The 14,890-nt window shown below is 43.9% G+C and overlaps 1 protein-coding gene across 4 annotated transcripts in view; it reads left to right on the forward strand.

Moving 5' to 3' along the window:
* The window catches only part of Grip163 (gamma-tubulin complex component 6), a 525,896-nt gene that overhangs the window by 35,063 nt on the left and 475,943 nt on the right, over window positions 1–14,890 (forward strand). For all 4 annotated transcript variants that reach the window (XM_075670058.1, XM_075670059.1, XM_075670060.1 and 1 more), the window contains exon 3: window positions 5,809–5,930. In XM_075670058.1, the coding sequence (XP_075526173.1) occupies window positions 5,809–5,930 (122 nt within the window). The remainder of the gene's footprint in view (window positions 1–5,808; window positions 5,931–14,890) is intronic.

A 14,890-nucleotide genomic window follows, 5' to 3' on the forward strand; every position in this document is an offset into this window, starting at 1 on the left:
CTTTCCCAGCATCTCATTGTTAAGCATTGGAGACACCTTGCTTGTATTTCTGTGGCATGGTGCGTTAGTCTAGTCACATGTGTTTGGTACATTGTAATACCTTGTAGCAAAGATGTGTTATCGATAGTAACTCCCTTACTCTCGTGGACTGTCACAAAACATTCAGCTTCGACCATTCGTGCGTTATCGGTGTAGTCCATCATTTAGTGTGTGTATTCCTTAATATGCCAGTCAATATTTTTGCCGCCAAGTACTGCACACATTTTCAGTCCACATGAGTCAATCCAGTGTGATTGGAGCACAGTGAATTAGTAAAAACTCAGTTGAATTTCCGACAGCTGATCGTACAGAAGCAAGGTGGAAGCGGGAATGGTTTCGTATTCGTGCGCTGTCGCTCAGACTACATGCGGCGCACCGCTGAAAGCGCAATCTCGTTTCTCTAGAACAAACTGTGCCACGAAAAGGGTCAGTACACTTGGGTGTCATCATTTGGCGCTGAGACAGGGTTGCCTGTGCTCTTTTCAATGCCAGCAGTCCATCAGTGCTGTGGCGCATCGGCAGCGTCTGGTGCACCGCGGATGGCTGTTTGGCCGAGAGGAGACTTGCAATGAGGTTCTGTCTGTGACAGGAAACTATTGTGTCCATATGGACCAGTGCACAGTAGGGCTTTATGCGGTGTTGTGTGGAGTGCCGTTGCGAACATGCACTACACCCATTTTAAGATTGTTTCTAGTACCACCTCCAACCAACCTTCTTTGGTAGCCATTTCATGCTTACATCTACTCTCGATTACGAGAGATCCAGCATTTCTTTTTTCACTAAAACAATTCGCCGCTGTTAGCAATGGCGCAGACTCCGCTTTTGTCGTCCTCGCAAATGGCTTCGAAGGTCAGAAAGCATGTCGTATTGCATAATGCTGGTTTCCAATAGTCAGCTTCGCCTCAGTATAGCAGTATTACGCAGTGAAGCATACCAAAAGTGGGAAGGTGCACTTATCATGGAACACAGAATGCATTCCTTAATTATACACAGGTGCACCAGCCATCACCTGTTACAGTATGAGCACCGAGGTGCCTAATAAGTGTACTGGCAGGCCTCCAGAGCTATTTTGGACATGCCTGTAGCGATTTGAGCCCTTGGGGGCAGTAAGAGGCATGCATTCACTTTTCTTGGGCAGCCCGATTTTTCTGATGTTTTCGCGGCCCCTAGGGAGTCCGAAGAATCGGACATAGAAATATATGTACTCAATTATATGAATTGATGTGTGAACATTCATATAATTCAGTTCGTGACTCAATTTTGTACTACTCTATTTTTCATATATATTTAGTGAAATACTTGGCTGAGGACGATGCATTGCACACCGCCTTGCTGTGGCACTCCGTTTGTTTTGGGACAAAAGAAAATTTAATTTTGTAGTTCTTACGTGGCAAAACCAGAATCTGATTATGAGGCACGCCTATCTTGGCACAAGGGTCGTCTGGGCCGTCAACTCCAATCGAAACAATTCATATACTTGACGCCGACAAAGGGGACGGCGATGAAAGCAACACCTATGTGCAAAGATACAAAACTGATTAGCCACTGGAAGGCATGCAGATCATATCGCATACACATGTTCATGCACGCAGATTCATGTGTTTGCACATGCAGTTCGGAAGTTTATTTCAATCTGCGAACTTCTATACGCAATTGCAGTAGTTGCCAACTTCGACGGCTGTTAAAAACATCTATGCATGATCGGAGAACCGATCACCAGTTATCCACTCATACGAACATATTAACGCCAAGCTTTCCATGATGGCTTGTTGAACGCTTGCTGGGCACATCGGCCATCAGCCAATTTTCATCATGGCACACTGCCTTGGCCATTAGGCCTAATCGGTAGTTCTTTAAAAGTTTGGCCGGGTATCGTTGACAAAAGTTGTGGTTTTATGCCGAATTGACTTGTATCTATTCACAGAGGCCACACGACAGACAGGAAGCTGACAAACCAAACTGCCTCACAATGAAAGTGAGTGTACGGGATGGTATGAATGTTGTTCTCCACCACCACCATCTTGACACACCTTACGGAGGCATCTCATTTTGGTGCCGTTCATAAACGCATAGTTTTATGCGAAGCATATTAACGTAGGTTTCAGGCCTTCGTGCGACGCCCGGCGGTGGCCACCATTGACCCTGAAGTGGGGTCACGTGACATGACGTCACGTGATGACGTCACACAGGCTGCAGATGGGGCCTCATATCGCGCCGTCGGTCGCCTCCCGGCGGTGGCCACCATTGACCCTGAAGTGAGATCACATGATGTGACGTCACGTGATGACGTCACACCGGCTGCAGATGGGGCCTCATATCGCGCCGTCGGACGTCGCCCGGCGGAGGCCTCCACGCTTCGGTTCGCGCCGTCGCGCGCGACGCTGCGGCGGCGCCACCATCGCTGCATCACGTGATATGTGACGTCACGCCAGGGATGAAGCGGCGCGCGCCCGCCGTCACGTCAGTCTCTGTGCCCGCAACCGCGCCAGCGTCTGCGCCGGGCGTGTATGCGGTCAAGATGCCTCCAAACGCTAAGGATACACTAAGGTTAAGCCCAGTGGATGCTTCGCATCCACTGGGCTTAACCTTGATAAGCCTCCAATTTTTTTTTGTCGAGCTCTTAGCATTGTTATTGTAAAGCATATCAAAGTATATCTGTCATTTGGAATGCACGTAAGACGCTTGTCATCAAATTTTGTCTTGTGCCTGATGGCACAAATTGTTTTCGTTCATTTGTACTTTTATGTATGTCTTGCACCCAGGCACATATGTTTGTTCTCGTTAGCCTACAAAATTTAAATTAATCATTTGAAAAATTAAATTCCTTGACCCCAATAAAAATATTTGCAACCTACCATGCATGGTTACCATCCATGGAAAGCCAAGCTTAATTGGCCACTGTTGGCTTTGTGTCTTGCTTTACTGTTGAGAGCACTTACTGATTGCACAGTAATAACAAGCTTCGCCAAATGGCTACAAATTACTGCTGTACTACTCCAAGTGTTCCAAAAATACCAATATTACTGCTCTGGAACTGCTCCAAAACTCTGGTGTGGCTGCTCCTAAACTGCTCCAGAACATTTTTCCTGCTCCAAAAATTGCTCCACATCCTAAACTGGCTGGACCACCACTATATATAGGATAATAATATATATGTGTGTGTGAAATATATGTGACATATATAAGGATAATGATGTCTATACTCGAGACACTTGCTTTGGGTGGAAGCAACAAATATGACAGTGCATTATCATTACTACACCTTATTATTACTACACCTTTGCCAATTGTGTTATTAGGAACTAAAAAAACAAACAAACAATTATGCAGTTTTATGTGCCAAAACCACGATGATGAGGCATGCCATAGTGGGGCACTCCAGAATAATTCGGACCACCTGGGGTTCTTAACGTGCACCTAAATCTAAATACGTGGGTGTTTTCATATTTCATCCCCATCAAAATGCGGCCTCGTAGCCGGAACTATGAAATAAAACCATGGAAAAAAAAGCAGTTTTATCATGGAATTGAATATTTATGTCGTCAGTGATGATACTTTTCTTGTTTTTGTATAATAGTGTTTTCATGATTATACTGACCATGTCACAAAATTCAGTGGTGAATGAGATGGTGAATGGCAAATAATTCCAAGTACCTTTTTTGCTATCACGATTAAGAAACTGCTTGTTGAGTTCGAGACATACAGACTCGTGATCATGTTTACGCTGACATGTCATGCGAGCCTATACAAAAACAATGCCACCATCTTTGCTTGTTTTTCTATAGCAATACTCTGAACTATAAAGCAGAAAACAGAAAAGATTGTGATCATAACCACACAACCAAGTCTCAAGGCACACCAAACAATCATAAAGGAACTGTGAAATGTAAAAAGTGGATTGTTAATGTCATCAAAATGCTTCTCTAGACATCTAGCATTAAAATGGGTTATAGAGGGAAAGCATTGTGACTTAAATTAGTTGAAACGGTCAACTGAAAAGTCGGATGCCATGTTTGGCAATCAACACAATGAGCAATAGTTGAAGGATCACACATGCGACTAACTGATTATAGCAATGTCAGATTTGTGAACAATGCGATAAATCCTATTGGCATGTTTGGCAATCAACACAATGAGCAATAGTTGAAGGATCACACATGCGACTAACTGATTATAGCAATGTCAGATTTGTGAACAATGCGATAAATCCTATTGGCAGTCATTTTTCCCATCTTAATTTTAGTTATCTGTGCAAATTAACTGCAAGTTGTTTGCCTTCTTTAACGCTAGGGCCTTAGAAAAGGGCACCTTATCTTCTCGAGACGTATTGTTATTGACAAGCACAGGATGAAACCCTCCTATAGAAACCAATATACTTAAAATATCTTTTTAACAAACCCTTTTTAGTTCAAATTGGAGATTTACTTAATTTTGTGCCAACTAAGCTAAACTCTGGTGGCATGCAAAAATAAATTACCCCTGGTAAACACAGTTTCAATACAGGACAAGAGAAAACTGTAACTTGCTAGATTGACTGTTCAAAACTCCTGCAAGCTGTCGGCTACCAGCAGCATACCAACCAGCTGTGTTATGAAGGCCACTACCACCACTCTATGCACACTTGTGCGGATTCTGGCACACAACGCTCTAGCATCCAACAGTGCACCAAGGCTGTTGCTTTGTGCTTTGCACCTGCAATTTTTTTCACTCTAGTGATAAAATCAGCACAAATAAGAGAGAGAGAGAGGGAGAGAGAGAGAGAGAGAGAGAGAGAGAGAGAGAGAGAGAGAGAGAGAGAGAGAGAGAGAGAGAGAGAGAGAGAGAGAGAGAGAGAGAGAGAGAGAGAGAGAGAGAGAGAGTACATTCCTCTAGCCAGCTACAAACAAAAGAATGCCTGCAGAAGCTATCTCAGGTAAACCACTAAGATGCACATGTGAAGAAGAAACCACACATATACCACGCATATACCAAATACCCAGCACATTATGACTATGCGGAATGCACTACATTTTATAGTAGTACAGCAAGTTGGGCAAGTTAGTTTCTGGTCCTAATGAACGCACAGAGTTCAGTAAGAATGTACAGAGTGTCCAGTCTACTATCTTGCCTTCGTCCCTATTAGTGCTCTGATTAAACACTTCATTTCCACACCCATCAGTGTTGACAGACTACTGTATAGTTCAATTATGATATAATGAAGTTTAAATATGAATTTTCTACTTCACCAAATGTGCTCAAGTTTTCCTGACTTGCTGTGGGATGCATATTTTTTGAAATGCACTGCATCATTCAACCCAAACATTTAGTGATATGGACTCGCATGAACACCTTGTTACATCACCACCTTGTCAATTTTCACAAACATTATGCGAATTACTTTTGCACGTAATTTTTTTATTCTGTTGAGTGTTTACTAAAGCTATACTGGGGTAAACTTTGTACATTCAGAGTCAATTAATTGGTTCAGGGGTTGCTTAATTTCTCTGCTGTTCTTTTTGCTACTTTTTCACAAACTTTTCTATGTTGTTCTTTAGGACTGTCTGAACTTTATTTCTATGTGTGCCGACCTTATTACTTATGGAGCCATGTACTAAGATATTAAAGTTTACACATTACTTCTTTTTGGACAAATTTGTTACGGCTGACAAATCCCTGATTTGTCTTTCATTGTGCTTTATGCATATTTTTATAGGCGCCTTTGCGAGTAAAGGAGTATAGGCGAGTATGGGCGCCTAGAGCAAGTAAAGGACAAACCACTTCTATTTGCAGAGGAGGTGCAAGCATGCTTGGAATTCCTGCTTCACGTGGCTGACAGTGGGCCTCCAAGTGCAAAGCAACAAGCACACTCTCTGTTCTTCGAGCTACCCCCAACTGCCCCAGGCAATGAACAAGTGAGCATGGCCTGCTTCTTATGGACGCAAACAGGGTATTTAGTGTAGAGTTTAACCTCATTCTAATGCAGTCACATTTGACACAAAACTGCTTTTGTTATTTTTTTAAATATATTTTTTGAATATATTTTGAATATATATTTTTGAATATAACAGGCTTAGTACTAATTAAGGGAAAAATGGGCCATCCACCCAATCGTAGCGATTGCTACAAAGGAAACCCATGCGGATTCCTCGAATGAAAAGCCTCGCAGTTGAAGGAAAATTTATCCTGGTCTGGTACTCGAACCCGGGACCATCGCCTTTTCTAGGCAGCCGCTCTTCAATCTGAGCTAGCCAGGCGACTAGCAGATGGCAGGGCGAAGTTGAATTTGTCCACTACTCAAAGCAAAGGCAACAGTTTGACGTAATAGTTCTGCAGAAACCCGCAAGGTGGAGAGAAGTACTTAGTTGGATTACGATTGGTGATGCATGCGTGCGGCAGGGCACTGCATTCAACTAGTGCATGTGTCAGTGTGCTGCACGCAACTATTTTCGGTTGCTAGCAGAATTAGCAAAAATTTACTCTTTCTTCAGAAACGAATACACTAGCGGCAACCTTCCTGCAGCAGCGTGCCACACAGTTTTCATGTTGACCACGCAAGCGGACGACTGCTGCCACCACTGTTGGCTCAGTACTGAGGAGCCAAGGAAGCACCATGGTTGCCACTAGGCGTAACCAGCTTTGAAGTGAAGCCATAGCACTGTGCTTCAAAAACAACTGCTGATGATCACAAAATGAACTGTTTTGAGAATGCCTTATTTCTCATTGCGTCAGTTCGTACACAAAAAGAAGACATGCCGCTATATCCGCCATCGAGACATCGATGCACCTACATGATGCCATCTCGCCATCTCGCATGCAGTGCAACAGCAGCTAGACGCAGACTCTCAAGTTGAACTTTCCATGTACTGCAGCTCTTGTTCGTACTACATATCTGACAGTGGTCGTCGCTTGTCGCAAAGGATAAAATTAAGACACCCATTTATGCTGCTGGCCACCGTATTGCTTCAAGAACAAACTGTAACTGCAGTTGTGTCACCGGCGGGGATGGCGATGCGCTCGGGCCAGAAAGCCGCAGCTCTGCAGCTCTCGATGGCTGGCTCCTCACTGGTGTGCCAGCTGTTGTCGATGTATGGTTGTTTATAGGCTAGTACAGTATATAGGTATGGTACGGTATATAGGTACATACAACCACACCTGGATAAATCGAACATGGATATATCGAATTATTATGTATATCGAACACTTTCTACCGTATTTACTCGCATAATGATCGCACTTGCGTAATAATCGCACCCCTGAATTTTGTCGTCAAAATTTGCTCTTTTTTATTTCCCGTGTAATGATCGCACCCCGAACTTGCTGCAGTGATATGTCGTGTGCCACGTCTAGCTAATAATGATAGCGCTATCTGTCGAATGCTACGCGAACGACTCTTCTAGACAAACCAAGCAGTCTGCATGCACCAACCATTCTCAAGCAGATGCCCCATTTCATTCCTTTCATCACTTTCCGCACTTCCATGACAAAAAAAAAAGAAGGCTACAACCAAACTCGCCTTTATTATGTGTAGGCTTTACAATGGCTGTGGTCAACAACAACAACAAAAAAGAAGGCAGCTTTCGATTTTTCTCGTCTGCACTCGTGGGCATGCAACAAATCGCGAGCGGCAACGATAGCAGCCACGTTTACACTGATACGTTAGAAGTGTACCGTCTTCATACGCCGATGCTTGTAACATGGCTAAGATATTCGCCCACCCTTAGTGGAAACATGCTGTATTAGGATGGTAGTGAAGACAAATGCCACAGTTTCCGCAGCATGCCCGCCATGTGTTCCTATGTCACTGGCAGCTAAGCGCGCCCATCTGTTTCTGTCCCCTCAAAGTGGACATGGCTACGTTATTGCCGCAAACTTGCTGATATTAACGATATTATTCGTTACTGATACGGAAGAAACTGTTTCAATGCACGTAATGTACTCACGAGAAGAATAAAAATCGCGTTCGGCGCATTCAGCTTGCTCTGCCGGCTGCCATCTTTGTTTTGGTGCCCCGCACTACATACAGGGTCAGCCGCCTATTTGTTGACCTGTTGTCATCCCGCAGCAAATGCGAGATAAAAAAAAAAAAATTCTTTTTTTTTTTGCGAGAAATTTAACCCACGTAATATTGCACCCCTGAATTTGCTTCAATTTCTTTTTACAAATAAGTGTGATCATTATGCAAGTAAATACGGTATATCACCTGGGAAATGGCGTTCATTTTCTAAAAAGATTTTCGAATGGGGTCGGACGTAAAATGCATATATCGAACTCCGCCACCCCAGACCACGTGTGCTCTGTTTATAGGCAGTGACCTTTCCTGCAACACCCTCGAAAATAGCGGTTGCGCAACGGGCGTTCCCAACTGCTGCGCACCATAGCTGCACACATCGATCGCACTGAGGGCGATATGTGAAAGTAGAGGCTTACGCACGTGGCGGCTTGTCTAGTTCGACAACATCAACAACGCATTGCATTTGTTGCATTGACATCGCCTGCCGTGCCTCATGAGGAATAGTAGTTTGCATTCACAAACATGCGCAACAGTGCGCTCAATGGGCTCACTCATAGACGCCTTGGCAGATGCCACTTAATACTTTGTTATTGACAGTGTTTCAAAATGCTTCAATTGACGGACGTGGAGATCACAGCACAAGAAGTGGCCAAACAAAGACGCTGCCGAGGTTGATCCTGCAAGCACTGATGTTGCCACGCTTCAGACGACAACTGGGGCTAGCCAAGGGCGTATCCAGGGGGGCGGGGGTCTTATGGGGCTTTAGCCCTCCCCCCCCCCCCAATTTTGTTGCGCTGTCATGCACCGCCGACCAAAACGACCCCCGCCACTGGAAATCGTTGTGAATTTTGTCTAGAATATGTTTTTATGCTCGAACAGACATTTCAGCACGAACATGGCGAACTTGGGCTCGATTTCGTGGTAATGCCCATGCATTTGGAGTTGCGTAATGCTAGGAGCCCCATCCGAGCACAAAGTTTCAAGGGCATTTTGATGGCGAGAGGGCGTGTTGCGGCATCTCGCAGAAGCTGTAAAATCTGCAAAGTGCATAGATTTCAATTCCAAAACCTTATGGGTTTAATGTTCTCAGAAACTTTTAACGCGAGAGGTGCATTGACATTTCCAAAGTCGGGCTTTATATTTTCAATTCCAGAACTTTGTTGGTTTAATGTTCTTAATGGCTATATTGTGCTCAGTTTTACACAGACGATATTAAGGAAGGACAGGACGTGGATGGGCGTAGCGCAAAAGCCACGAACGTTCACCAACTAGCCCCCTTCATTGCTTTACTAAAAATTTAATGTTCTTTTAAACATTTGACGCCAAAGGTGCATTGACTTTTCTATACTTGTACATCGGACCATACAACAAGACAAGCCAAATCAACACACTAATGGACAAGTTGACAAAGCACGCAGCGAGGCCTGATGAGAAGGAGTGTTGTGGTGGATTATTTGGGCCGTCATGTCACAGAAAAGAATATCAACATATCTTTTTTTTCACCTGTGCCAAAGCATCCATGTCAAGACACTAAAGCCAGCAAAGCCATCATCATCATCATCATCATCATCATCATCATCATCATCATCATCATCCTGGTTACGCCCATTGCAGGGCAAAGGCCTCTCCCATGCTTCTCCAACAACCCCGGTCATGTACTAATTGTGGCCATGTCGTCCCTGCAAACTTCTTAATCTCATCCACCCACCTAACTTCCTGCCACCCCCAGCTACGCTTCCCTTCCATTGGAATCCAGTCCGTAACCCTTAATGACCATCGGTTATCTTCCCTCCTCATTACATGTCCTGCCCATGCCCATGTCTTTTTCTTGATTTCAACTAAGATGTCATTAACTCTCGTTTGTTCCCTCACCCAATGTGCTCTTTTCTGATCCCCTAATGTTACACCCATCATTCTTCTTTCCATAGCTCGTTGTGTCGTCCTCAATTTAAGTAGGACCCTTTTCGTAAGCCTCCAGGTTTCTGCCCCGTAGGTGAGTACTGGTAAGACACAGCTATTATACACTTTTCTCTTGAGGGATAATGGCAACCTGATCTGAGAATGCCTGCCAAACGCACCCCAGCCCATTCTTATTCTTCTGATTATTTGCGTCTCTTGATCCGGATGCGCCCTCACTACCTGCCCTAAGTAGATGTATTCCCTTACCACTTCCATTGCCTCGCTACCTATCGTAAACTTCTGTTCTCTTCCGAGACTGTTAAGCATTACTTTAGTTTTCTGCAGATTAATTTTTAGACCCACCCTTCTCCTTTGCCTCTTCAGGTCAGTGAGTATGCCTTGCAATTGGTCCCCTGAGTTACTAAGCAAGGCAATCTCATCAGCGAATCTCAAGTTCCTAAGGTATTCTCCATTAACTCTTATCCCCAATTCTTCCCAATCCAGGTCTCTGAATACCTCCTGTAAACATGCTGTGAATAGCATTGGAGAGATTGTATCTCCCTGCCTGACGCCTTTCTTTATTGGGATTTTGTTGCTTTCTTTATCGAGGAGCACGGTGGCTGTGGAGCCCCTATAGATATCTTTCAGTATTTTTACATACGGCTCATCTACACCCTGATTCCATAATGCCTCCATGACTGCTGCGGTTTCGACAGAATCAAACGCTTTCTCGTAATCAATGAAAGCTATATATAAGGGTTGGTTATATTCCGCACATTTCTCTATCACCTGATTGATAGTGTGAATATGGCCTATTGTTGAGTAGCCTTTACGGAATCCTGCCTGATCCTTTGCTTGACAGAAGTCTAAGGTGTTCCTGATTCTATTTGTGATTACCTTAGTAAATATTTTGTAGGCAACTGACAGTAAGCTGATCAGTCTATAATTTTTCAAGTCTTTGGCGTCGCCTTTCTTATGGATTAGTATTATGTTAGCGTTTTTCCAAGATTCCGGTACGCTTGAGGTCATGAGGCATTGCGTATACAGGGTGGCCAGTTTCTCTAGAACAATCTGCCCAACATACTTCAACGAATCTGCTGTTACCTGATCCTCCCCAGCTGCCTTCCCCCTTTGCATAGCTCCCAAGGCTTTCTATACTTCTTCCGGCGTTACCTGTGGGCTTTTGAATTCCTCTGGACTATTCTCTCTTCCATTATCGTCGGGGGTGCCACAGGTACTGTATAAATCTCTATAGAACTCCTCAGCCACTTGAACTATCTCGTCCGTATTAGTAATGATATTGCCGGCTTTGTCTCTTAACGCATACATCTGATTCTTGCCAATTCCTAGTTTCTTCTTCACTGCTTTTAGGCTTCCTCCGTTCCTGAGAGCATGTTCAATTCTATCCATATTATACTTCCTTATATCAGCTGTCTTACGCTTGTTGATTAACTTCGAAAGTTCTGCCAGTTCCATTCTAGCTGTAGGGTTAGAGGCTTTCATACATTGGTGTTTCCTGATCAGATCTTTCGTCTCCTGCGATAGCTTACTGGTATCCTGTCTAACGGATTCACCACCGGCTTCTATTGCACACTCCTTAATGATGTCCACAAGATTGTCGTTCATTGCTTCAACACTAAGGTCCTTTTCCTGAATTAAAGCCGAATACATGTTCTGTAGCTTGATCTGGAATTCCTCTATTTTCCCTCTTACCGCTAACTCATCGATCGGCTTCATATGTACCAGTTTCTTCCATTCCCTCCTCAGGTCTAGGCTAATTCGAGTTCTTACCATCCTATGGTCACTGCAGTGCACCTTGCTGAGCACGTCCACATCTTGTATGATGCCAGGGTTAGCGCAGAGTATGAAGTCTATTTCATTTCTAGTCTTGCCGTTCGGGCTCCTCCACGTCCACTTTCGGCTATCCCGCTTGCGGAAGAAGGGATTCATTATCTGCATATTATTCTGTTCCGCAAACTCTACTAATAACTCTCCCCTGCTATTCCTAGTGCCTATGCCATATTCCCCCACTGCCTTGTCTCCAGCCTGCTTCTTGCCTACCTTGGCATTGAAGTCACCCATCAGTATAGTGTATTTCATTTTCACTCTACCCATCGCCGATTCCACCTCTTCATAGAAGCTTTCGACTTCCTGGTCATCATGACTGGATGTAGGGGCGTAGACTTGTGCAACCTTCATTTTGTACCTCTTATTAAGTTTCATGACAAGACCTGCCACCCTCTCGTTAATGCTATAGAATTGCTGTATGTTACCAGCTATGTTCTTATTAATCAGGAATCCGACTCCTAGTTCTCGTCTCTCCGCTAAGCCCCGGTGGCACAGGATGTGTCCGCTTTTTATTTATTTTATTTTATTTTTATTTATTTATTTGATACCTGCTTCGCCTTTGGAGGCATTGCAGCAGGGGGATACATAAAAATAAGCATCATATTTGACACCAATAAAGAAACTATTTACACAAAGCGCGGTAAAAAGCATCATTTGACACATTGGATACAATCATAGGCGGTAGATTATTCCACTCTCTTATACATCTAACAAAAAATGAATAGCGGAAGACGTCACCTTTAAAGGAAAATTCGTTTATTTTGAGACTGTGGTCCCTTCTTTGGGATATATAGGACGGCTCTTGAATGTACTTCTCCTTATTGATTCCAGTTTTAGAATGGTAGATATTATGGAAAAATTTCAACCTGAGGTTTCGTCTACGATCTTTCAATTCTTCCCATTTAAGTTTACGTTTGCTTTCTCTCATGCTAAGTTCACGATCCCAATTACCTAGAACGAATCGCACTGCCCTGTTCTGTATTTTTTCAAGCGTATCGGCCAGCTCTTTGGTATACGGATCCCAGCAAACGCATGCGTACTCCAGGAATGAGCGCACATGAGTGAAATACCGTTGCTCTTTTAAATTAAATGGAAGTTCGCTGAAATTTCGCCTTAAGAAACCCAAAACACGTGCAGCCTTTACTTTGATGTGGTGAACGTGCTTAGTCCACCTCATCATCATCATCATCATCATCATCAGCCTGGTTACGCCCACTGCAGGGCAAAGGCCTCTCCCATACTTCTCCAACAACCCCGGTCATGTACTAATTGTGGCCATGCCGTCCCTGCAAACTTCTTAATCTCATCCGCCCACCTAACTTTCTGCCGCCCCCTGCTACGCTTCCCTTCCCTTGGGATCCAGTCCGTAACCCTTAATGACCATCGGTTATCTTCCCTCCTCATTACATGTCCTGCCCATGCCCATTTCTTTTTCTTGATTTCAACTAAGATGTCATTAACTCGCGTTTGTTCCCTCACCCAATCTGCTCTTTTCTTATCCCTTAACGTTACACCTATCATTCTTCTTTCCATAGCTCGTTGTGTCGTCCTCAATTTGAGTAGAACCCTTTTCGTAAGCCTCCAGGTTTCTGCCCCGTAGGTGAGTACTGGTAAGACACAGCTATTATATACTTTTCTCTTGAGGGATAACGGCAACCTGCTGTTCATGATTTGGGAATGCCTGCCAAACGCACTCCAGCCCATTCTTATTCTTCTGATTATTTCCGTCTCATGATCCGGATCCGCCGTCACTACCTGCCCTAAGTAGATGTATTCCCTTACCACTTCCATTGCCTCGCTGCCTATTGTAAATTGCTGTTCTCTCCCGAGACTGTTAAGCATTACTTTAGTTTTCTGCATATTAATTTTTCGACCCACTCTTCTGCTTTGCCTCTCCAGGTCAGTGAGCATGCATTGCAATTGGTCCCCTGAGTTACTAAGCAAGGCAACATCATCAGCAAATCGCAAGTTACTAAGGTATTCTCCATTAACTTTTATCCCCAATTCTTCCCAATCCAGGTCTCTGAATACCTCCTGTAAACACGCTGTGAATAGCATTGGAGATATCGTATCTCCCTGTCTGACGCCTTTCTTTATAGGGATTTTGTTACTTTCTTTGTGGAGGACTACGGTGGCTGTGGAGCCGCTATAGATATCTTCCAGTATTTTTACATATGGCTCATCTACACCCTGATTCCGTAATGCCTCCATGACTGCTGAGGTTTCGACTGAATCAAACGCTTTCTCGTAATCAATGAAAGCTATATATAAGGGTTGGTTATATTCCGCACATTTCTCTATCACCTGATTGATAGTGTGAATATGATCTATTGTTGAGTAGCCTTTACGGAATCCTGCCTGGTCCTTTGCTTGACAGAAGTCTAAGGTGTTCCTGATTCTATTTGCGATTACCTTAGTAAATAGTTTGTAGGCAACGGACAGTAAGCTGATCGGTCTATAATTTTTCAAGTCTTTGGCGTCCCCTTTCTTATGGATTAGGATTATGTTAGCGTTCTTCCAAGATTCCGGTACGCTCGAGGTCATGAGGCATTGCGTATACAGGGTGGCCAGTTTCTCTAGAACAATCTGTCCACCATCCTTCAAGAAATCTGCTGTTACCTGATCCTCCCCAGCTGCCTTCCCCCTTTGCATATCTCCTAAGGCTTTCTTTACTTCTTCCGGCGTTACCTTCGGGATTTCGAATTCCTCTAGACTATTTTCTCTTCCATTATCGTCGTGGGTGCCACTGGTACTGTATAAATCTCTATAGAACTCCTCAGCCACTTGAACTATCTCATCCATATTAGTAATGATATTGCCGGCTTTGTCTCTTAACGCATACATCTGATTCTTGCCAATTCCTAGTTTCTTCTTCACTGTTTTTAGGCTTCCTCCGTTCCTGAGAGCATGTTCAATTCTGTCCATATTATACTTCCTTATGTCAGCTGTCTTACGCTTGTTGATTAACTTCGAAAGTTCTGCCAGTTCTATTCTAGCTGTAGGGTTAGATGCTTTCATACATTGGCGTTTCTTGATCAGATCTTTCGTCTCCTGGGATAGTTTGCTGGTATCCTGCCTAACGGAGTTACCACCGACTTCCACTGCACACTCCTT

This window comes from Dermacentor variabilis, chromosome 9 (assembly GCF_050947875.1).
Source record: "Dermacentor variabilis isolate Ectoservices chromosome 9, ASM5094787v1, whole genome shotgun sequence".
Classification (NCBI taxonomy): Eukaryota; Metazoa; Arthropoda; class Arachnida; order Ixodida; family Ixodidae; genus Dermacentor; species Dermacentor variabilis.